Source organism: Nicotiana sylvestris, chromosome 1, assembly GCF_000393655.2.
Source record: "Nicotiana sylvestris chromosome 1, ASM39365v2, whole genome shotgun sequence".
Lineage (NCBI taxonomy): Eukaryota > Viridiplantae > Streptophyta > Magnoliopsida > Solanales > Solanaceae > Nicotiana > Nicotiana sylvestris.
The window spans coordinates 77,326,646-77,336,341 of record NC_091057.1 but is presented as its reverse complement, the minus strand read 5'-3'; the positions used below and the strand labels follow the sequence as shown (position 1 = coordinate 77,336,341).

General features: G+C 40.9%; 1 protein-coding gene across 1 annotated transcript; it reads right to left on the bottom strand.

Moving 5' to 3' along the window:
- Nucleotides 1–5,041: 5,041 nt before the first annotated feature.
- LOC138871730 (uncharacterized) lies at nt 5,042–6,136 on the bottom strand. The gene is made up of 2 exons (XM_070149630.1): nt 5,483–6,136; nt 5,042–5,206 (listed from the first exon to the last, which is right to left on the bottom strand). Exons 1-2 carry the CDS (start codon nt 6,134–6,136, stop codon nt 5,042–5,044), a joined length of 819 nt encoding a protein of 272 aa, XP_070005731.1.
- Between the last annotated feature and the right edge of the window lie 3,560 nt (nt 6,137–9,696).

Genomic DNA, 9,696 nt, shown 5'->3' with positions numbered 1-9,696 from the left:
TTACTTTGTTCAACTGCATATAATCAATGCACATCCTCATAGTGCCATCCTTCTTCTTCACAAATAGAACCGGCGCACCCCAAGATGACACACTAGGCCGAATGAACCCCTTATCAAGGAGTTCCTGAAGCTGATCCTTTAACTCCTTCAGCTCCTCTGGTGCCATACGATACGACGAAATAGAAATGGGCTGAGTGCCCTACACCAGTTCAATACCAAAATCAATATCCCTGTCCGGTGGCATGCCTAACAGGCCTGCAGGAAACATATTGGGAAACTCCCTCACAACTGGAATAGAATCAATACTGGGAGTCTCTGCACCGACATCCCTCACAAAGGCTAGATATGAAATACAACTCTTCCCAACCATACCCTCGGCCTTCAAGAATGAGATTACCCTACTAGGAACATAATCGGTCAAACCTTGCCACTCAATCCGTGGCACACCCGGTATAGCCAATGTCATTGTCTTAGCATGACAGTCCAGAATAGCACGACACGGAGACAGCCAATCCATGCCCAAAATAATATCGAAGTCTACCATACACAATAATAATAGATCCACTCGGGTGTCCAGACCCCCAATAGTCACCACACACGACCGGTACACACGGTCTACAATAATAGTATCGCCTACCGGAGTAGATACATAAACAGGTAAAACAAGAGACTCACAAGGCGTATCTAAATAATGAGAAAAGTTTGATGACACATAAGAAAAGGTGGAACCGGGATCAAATAATACAGAAGTATCTTTGTGGCAGACTGAGGCAATACATGTAATAACAGTATCAGAAGCAATAGAATTGGGTCTAGCTGGAAGTGCATAGAAACGGGCCTAACCGCCACCTGATCATCCTCCCCCTCTAGGGCGACCCCTAGCTGACTGACCTCTACCCCTAGCTGGCTGGGCGGGTGGTGGTGAAGTAACTGGTACTGAAGCCGATGGCTGACTCCTCTGCTGAGATGAACCCGCAAGACGACGAGGACACTATCTCCATATATGACCATCTCTCCACACTCATAGCAACTCTCGGGTGCTGGAGATGGGGACTGAAGGGAACCCCTAGTACCAGAATGACTAGCAAATGTACCTTGTATAGAAGAGCCCTGAACTGATGGAGCACAGGATGAACTTTGAGTTGGAAAGGCACTAAGTGATGACTGGCCCTAATGAGAACCATGACCTGATGATAACCTGGCCTGGCTGGCTGAGCATTCATGAATGGACAACCTCTGTCGTGCTAAAACTAACATCTCGAAGGAGCACCACCATAACTACCAAATCCTCGAGGCCTCTTGGCCTGCCTCTCATCTCGCTCCTGGCAACGAACTGACTCAATCTCACGAGCAATGTCAACAACCTCCTCAAAAGTAGCACCAAACATCCTCTCCCTAGTCATGAGAATAGGAAGCTGATAAGTGAGGCCATCCACAAACCTCCTAATCCTCTCTCTATCCGCATGAACCAACCAAATAGCATGACAAGCTAACTTGGAGAACCTCATCTCATACTGTGTCATAGTCATCTCTCAATGACGCAACCACTCAAACTGCCTGTGCAACTCCTCTCTATGATACTGAAACACATACTTCTCCAGAAAGAGAACAGAGAACTGTTGCCAGGTAAGGGGTGCTGCACCAACAGGCCTACGCCTCTCATAAGCCTCCCACCAAGTGAAGGAAACCCCAGAAAACTGAAAAGTAGTGAAAGCAACCCCGCTAGTCTCCAGAATACCCACTGTGCGAAGAATTCTCTAACACTTATTGAACAAATCCTGGGTATCCTCTCCCTCTGCACCATTGAAAGTCGGAGGCTAAAGTCTACCAAACCTCTCCAACCTATGCTGCTCGTCCTCTGGCATTGCAGGAGCTACATAGTCCTGAGCAACAATAACCGACTGGGCTGGATGTGCCCCTAGTGTTTGAAGTCCCCGCACGATCTGCTCAGGTGTGTAAGCAACGAGAGTTTGAGTGCCTCTCCCGGCCTAAGAAGTAGCTGCAGCTATAGTAATTGAGACCGCCTGAGCTAGGACAGTGCATACTGATAAAATCTGAGCCAAGGCCTCCTGAAGATTCAGAATCATAATGGGCACAGGTGGTGCCTGAGCTGGTGCTACAGGAGCGTCCACAACTGGGACCAAATCCTGAACGGGGTGGTTGGTGGATCTGTAGGTGCTACCCTAACTACTGTGCGGGCCATACCCTTGCCCTTACTGCGACCACGATCGCGTCCTCGGCCTCTCGTGGCCACAATTGGTGGTGCTGGTGGTTGTCCATCCTTACCGATAGCGAGTGTCCTTACCATCTGTGAGAGAATAGAATAACCTAAGTTTAGTACTCGGACCAACAGATTCGCACGACAAGAATTTCAAGAATATGAAGTTTTTCCTAAAGGTTCTGCAGCCTCTCAATGATAAATACAGACATCTCTATACCGATCCGCGAGACTCTACTAAACTTACTCATGACTCGTGGGACCTATGTAACCTAGGCTCTGATACCAATTTGTCACAACCCTAAACCCAGACTCGGGCGTGATGACGCCTCTCATGAAGACAAGGCCATCCGACGCACACCCAATTAAATTTTAAGCAATTAAGATAATAGAAATTAAGTCTTAACATAATTGATGTTTTAAGCGTCAATACCACACAAGAGTGGCGGGGGGGGGGGGGGGTGATTTGTGTGGTACCCAATTTTTGCTTAATTGAATTCTAGAAGGACCTGGTTCTTCTATGTGCTCCAACTACTACTGTTTGCGGAATAATAAGTAAAGAAAATAAAGAACACAGAGATTTTTACGTGGAAAACACCTGGCTCAAAAGGTGAAAAAAACCACGACCTACTACATAGTAGGATATTCCCAAACTTCCACTAAAATCACTAAGCCAAAACAACATTTACAAAACTCTTTGTAAACCTAAGGATTAACTCTAATTCCGTTGTGGAACACAGCCTCAATTGTTGCGACAACTTCAAGTTAACTCTAACTTGAACACTCTAGGTACCTAATACAATTGCTTCTATGAAATATGAAAGGTACAATGTAAAATCACCTACTACAATTGAACTAGAATAAAATATAGACACTTGGAACTGGTTCTTCTATCTCATTCAAGTAGCTTCAGGATTGCACACTTGAATTACACATAAATTGCTTGCAAAATCGCCTTGCTCTTTTGCTCTCAATTTAAGTTTAACTTCTGCTTATGTGCATTGCCTGTAAAAGAGAATAACACTGATATTTAATGTGTTAGTAATTAGAGATTAATTGGGATTCAAATGCTACTCTTCTATCGTAAAAGAGTTCAAGGTGATCTCAAACTATAACATTATCTTCTTCCTAAACTGTGTTCTCTTCATGTAAGGAGTCTTTCTCTCCTTATCCAATATGCAACCTTTTTGATCAGATCAGGAGATATTACTTGTTGATAAGAAAGATTTATCTCCTTCACGTGCATCTTATATGTACTAGTTGATCATGACTGTGCTTCACAAGATGGACCTAGTCCATGTCTGAGTTCTTTTGTCAATCTTCAAAACTTCACCTGTTCTTCGGCTAACAAATTCTCCCTTTTTTATGATGACAAACTCTGTGCTTTTTACTTACTTGGATCCTATAAGAGTTCAGCTTAACCATCATTACAAAGTTTAGAAAATTCACTTATCATTAAAGACTAGGTTAATTAGGTTATAAATATCACTTATTTAGAATGCGTAAAGCACAATATCTCTTCCCCCTTTTGGCATCATCGAAAAGTTGCATACAAAGTGTGAGTCCCGGATTTTAAAAAGTACTCATGGCCACTAGGGCAACTTCAAGTGCAATTATGGATCAATCATCAGTAATCAAGCAAACATATTTAAACTATCAAGGAAAGATTAACATTGACAAAGAGCAAAAACAATAGATATCATTGATAGAAGATATGTTGCTACCACAATCCACAACCATAAAGCAAAAACATTTAAAACATGAACAAAAAGAAAGAAAAAATCCCTAATCCGGGTCAGTGAAGGTATTAGACAGGTTCAGGAGACAAAAGCTAGAATTCCTAAGGCTTGGGGGAGCTAGAGGGTTGGTTTTAGGCTTGGAGAAGATTCAACATATTGTGAAGAATTCCATCATTCTTCTCCTTTTCCTTTTTAATCTCTGTTCTGAGAGCATCCCTCTAGATTCCACCTCTGCCACACGAGCCTTGAGCCTAGCTATCTCAGCATCCTTAGCTACATATTCCTAAACAAGAGCCTTGACTTTACTGTTGATAGGAGTCTTCTTGGATGAACCAAGCAGAGTATTAATGTCAAAGTGATCCTTGCTTGAGGCAGTTTCCCATTTATTCAGAGGCACATTGAACCTATCCAGAATTGTAGTCAGAATAAAGCCATAGGGGGTAGCATGAGCCTTAGAGCCATTGATGACCCTGTCCAGCATCTTGATGATGAATGCAAACCAATTAATTTGCCTTCCACTTTCCATGCACTCCATCAGAACTAAGTCCATATAATTTGCAATATGCCTTCTCTCTTGCCTGGGCAAGAGGCACTTGTTGACAAATTCAAATAAGACTTTGTGTTGTGGCCTCATTTCACTCTTCTGAACAGCCCTAGCCTCATTCACATCTTCAGCATCACAGAACCTCCTGGTAATTTCAAGGGCAGTAGAAAGGGAGTCCAGACAAAGCCACCTTTGCCTTGTATAGTTATCAAACCCTTTAGAGGGTATGTCAAGGATCTCTCCCAGTTTCTCTGCATCAATCATTTGAACTCCTTTCACCAGGCTGCTAACCTTGCCATCCTTAACCTCTGCATTTGCCATGAACTCAATGATCTCATTCATGGCTAGCCTTCCATCGATCTGAAGGACCATGTCCTTCTAGCCCTAAGCAGCTAAGGCATCCACCAGTCTCATCATTCCTGGTTCCACCAGGTCTTTCAGCAATCTACCCTTTAAAATTTTTCTTTTGCCAAACATGGCAAGCTTGTCTTGTTCACCATCAGACTCATCATCTTCTTCTTCTTCTTCTCCTTCTCCACTCTATTCCTCATCTTCAGAAATTCTTACTTGTTTACTTTTTACTGCATACCTTGTCCTTTTGGACAATGAGGGTTCAGCAGCCTCAAACACAGAGGAAGACTTCTTGGAAGAAGTCTTGGGCTTTTTGGGCTTGGGGGTTTGAACCTCCACTGTTGTAACTGTGTCCTAATGGACCTGTTCCATCTCCTCAACTTCCACAGCTTATGAGGCCTCTGTAACTTTCCTTTTTCCTTTATACATCCTTTTCTTCTTACTCTCAGCCAGAGCCTTTTGTAGATCACTCTCACTCTGTTTCAGCCTGCTTCTTGTGGCTCTTCCCTTTGGCAAGGAAGTTTCAGTAGTTGTTGGGGTTGAAGCCTTTCTTTTCTTGGAGGGTTTAGGAGCAATGGGGGCTTTTGGTATGGGAGTTCTTCTTTTCTTTAGATCATAACTAGCCCCAACCTTCTTCAACAGGTCTGCTAGGGTCTCTTCAGTTGATGAACCAGGTTCATCTCCTTGTGTGCTTAGATTAAGTAACCCTTCAGCAGCTTCACCATAACCACTTCCCCCTGACTTTAGGCCACTTTCTTCAACACTTTCTTGTTCAACTCTACAGATAGTAGGTATAGACAAATCAGCAGTGGGTGAATGATCAACCACTCTTTTACCTTTTCCCCTCTCATCACAACATGCATCCTCTCTCTCTTTTTCTTTTTCAGATTTCTTTTTACCTCCACTCCTTCGTAACTCAGGTAATACCACATCCCTGATAGGCCCAACCAGAACAAACCTAGTTTTTAAGTTTTCAATCACAGAAGAACTTACCTTAGAAAGGGATTCTTGAGCCTTCTCTGAGTCAGAAGACCCAGGTCCTTCCCTCTCACTAGTAGATTTGTACGACTCAGAATCAGAGTTAGAGTCAGAGTCTTGGACCTGACTTGCCTGTAATTTCTCTTTCAATTTCTTTGAAAGATCCCCAGAAGATACTATTTTTCGAGCAATCATTTTTACCCTTCTCAGCCTGGGTTTGGGTGATGTGCTAGGTGGAGGAGGGGTAGATGAACTTGAGGGAGTGGGAGGTGGAGAAATTCCAGGATTGTCTTGTGAGTTTGTCATTATCGCTGATTTATTGAGAGAATTGGTGAGTTAGAGCTTTGGAGAAGAAAGCAAGTGAAAGTGAAGAGGGGTTTTTGACGGTTTAGAATTATGAAGATGGCAGGAGGTAATAATGCGTATTTAAAAAAAATACACATTTAATGTATAGCGACAGCTCTAGAAGTGGTCAATTAGAGGTCTTATCAACCTGAAATTTTAGGTTTGAATGAGCGGTTAGGCTTCCCTAAATTTTAGGCAATTTTTTGTGTTTTAGAGTTCTAAGGCTGACGGAACTGGTTCAAAAAACAAACGGATAGAATTTTCTAAGGAGTTGATCAATTGTAGGACTTCTGCTCATGATTTAAATATTTATATTTCTAATTGTGCAGAGTATAGAAAACATACCTTAGCATTCAGATGAACCCATACTGATGAACCATGTTCTTCATTTAGAATTCTCTTGACCATGCCTCAATATACCATAATAGAGAAAATTTTGTAAGAGATCAGTGAGTTATATTAACACATGTCACATGAGTATACTAATTACAGTATGAAGCTGAGTAAAAATTAATCTTGATATTTACACAATTTCAAATTTCATAGCCATTTTTTTTCATTTTCAATTTTTTTCATATTTTTTTCATTGTGCATTTTGAGCCGGTCCTATTAGTTGATCTTAATCATCCCTAATTCCAACCCGTTCCTCTTAAAGTTTCTCTACTCAGTGTTGTAGTAAAGATGCCAGCAATTTGTTTATCAGTAGCACATAATTCTATGGAGATCAATCCTTTCTCATAGTTATCTCTTAAGAAGTGGTGTCTAACATCTATGTGCTTAGTCCTCTTATGATGAATAGGGTTCTTTGTCATACTTATAGCACTAGTGTTATCACAGAAGATAGGAATGCAACCAACTTCAATGCCAAAATCTATCAGCTGCTGTTTTATCCACAACAATTGAGCACAACAAGAGGCAGCAACAACATATTCAGCCTCAGCAGTGGATAAGGCCACTGAATTCTACTTTTTAGTGGCCCATGATACAAGACATGAACCAAGAAAATGAGTCATACCTGAGGTGCTCTTTCTATCCATAAGGAAACCTACATAGTCAACTTCAACATACTCTACTAGATTGAAATTACTATCTTTGGGGTACAAAGACACAGATCAGTAGTGCCTTTCAAATATCTCAATATCCTCCTGACAACAGTCAAGTAAGATTCCTTTGGATTAGCCTGAAAACGACCACAAAGCCCTACACTGACAACTATGTCAGGTCTGCTGGCAGTAAGATACAAAAGTGTACCAATCATACCCCTATACAACTTCTGATCAACCGATGAACCTGGTTCATATATGTCTAATTTAGTGGCAGTTGCAATGGGGGTGTCTATTTCCTTTGATTCATCCATTTTAAACTTTTTGATCAACTCTTTTGCATATTTCTACTGATGGATCATGGTTCTATTTGGGTTTTGTTTGATCTGTAAACCTAAGAAAAAGTTAATCTCACCCATCGTACTCATTTCAAACTCACTCCCCATTAATTTGGCAAAATCCTTACTTAGTTTGTTAGTGGTTGCCCCAAATATTATGTCATTAACATATATTTGTACCACAAGAAGATCCTTACCTTTTTCCTTCAAGAATAGAGTATTGTCAATTTTACCTCTTTTGTAGCCATGTTCAAGCAGGAATTTGGACAATTGTTCATACTATACTCTAGGAGCCTGCTTGAGTCCATAGAGATACTTGTCTAATTTGTATACATGTTCAAGACATTCCTTGCTCTCAAACCCTGGAGGTTGTTTAACAAACACTTTTTCTTTTAGGTAGCCATTCAGGAAGGCACTTTTGACATCCATATGATGAATAGTGAATTCCATGTGTGCTGCCAAGGCTTTGAGGAGTCTTATTGCCTCCAGTCTTGCAACTGGAGCAAAAGTCTTATAAAATGTATACCCTCCTCTTGGCTGTAACCCTGGACCATCAGTCTTGCCTTGTTTCTTGTAACTGTTCCATCTTCGTCAAGCTTGTTTCTGAAGACCCATTTTGTGCCAATTACTGATCTGTCCTTGGGTCTTGGAACTAGATTCCAAACTTGACTTCTCTCGAACTGATTGAGTTCATCTTGCATAGAATTTACCCAATCTACATCCTACAAAGACTCAACAACATTTTTAGATTCAATAAGAGATAGGAAAGCATCAAAAGCACACAGATTCTTTAATTGTGATCTAGTTTTAACTCCAGAGGTTGGATCAATAATTATGTTCTCAATGGGATGAGAACTTTGATACTTGTGAGGTTTCACAACCATCTGATTTCTGCTTGATGTTTCTCCCATGTTCTGTTGTTGAGGAATAGGGTCATGAACATGTTCCTTTAGTGGATTGGTTTCAGTTCCTCTTTGATCAGTTCCCCCTGTCAGGTTGCCCTAGATGGAAGAACCTGTTCCATCACCTGTTCTTTCTTTTGGAGCAACACTGGTTTAAGCTGAGACTTCACTCAATTCTTTCACAAGCCAAATAGCTTCATCTTCATGTTCCTGTCTCTCAGAAAGAATGTTAGTTTCATCAAAAACTACATGTATACTTTATTCTACACACAAAGTTCTTTTATTGAACACTTTATAATCTTTGCTATGGGAATAATATCCCAAGAATACTCCCTCATCACTTCTGGGATCAAACTTACCTAGGGAGACCTTTCCATTAGTGTGCACAAAGCACTTGTATCCAAATGCCCTAAGATGGGATATATTTGGTTTTCTACCTTTAAGTAATTCATAGGGAGTCTTCTCTACAAGAGGTCTAGTCATGCATCTATTAATGATGTAACATGCAATATTTACAGCCTCTGCCTAAAAGCTATGAGGTAGTTTACTATAAAGAAGCATAGTCCTAGCCATATCTTCAAGAGTCCTATTCTTTCTTTCAACTACTCCATTTTGTTGAGGAGTCTTAGGGGAAGAAAAATTATGATCTATGCCATGCTCATCACAAAATTCAGCAAACTTAGCATTTTCAAATTCAGTTCCATGATCAGACCTGATTGATGCAAGTTGATTACCTAGTTGTTTCTGAGTTTTTCTAACAAAGGCAGTAAACATGTCAAATGCTTCATCCTTAGATGTTAAGAACAGTACCCAGGTAAACCTAGAGTAATCATCAACAAGTACCATCACATATTTCTTACCACCTCTGCTTAAAGTTCTCATTGGACAATAGAGATCCATATGAACCAGTTCTATCGTCCTAGTTATGCTTATCCTAGTTAATCATCAACAACTTTGTCTTCATTGAACTTGATGTTAGGTAACCCTATCACCAGGTCCTTGGAGACTAATTTATTGAGTTGATTCAGACTTGCATGACCAAGTCTTTTGTGCCACAGGAGGGGATCATTGTCCAACACACTCAGGCAAGTGAGTTCATTTTTTGAAAGAGTGGATAAATCTACAATGTAAATATTGTTAACTCATTTCCCTGCAAGACAATCTTGTCAGTGGTAAGATTAATCACAAAGCATTTGACAGAGGTAAATGCTACAAGGTTACCTCTGTCACACAGTTGT

What these genes read in the sequence shown, in the direction of transcription:
- LOC138871730 (XM_070149630.1), bottom strand. Translation starts at nt 6,136, where the DNA reads ATGACAAACTCACAAGACAATCCTGGAATTTCTCCACCTCCCACTCCC. An exon ending in TAGCAGACCTGTTGAAGAAG is followed by an intron (nt 5,207 to 5,482) that starts GTTGGGGCTAGT and finishes CAGGTCCATTAG; the next exon opens with GACACAGTTACAACAGTGGA.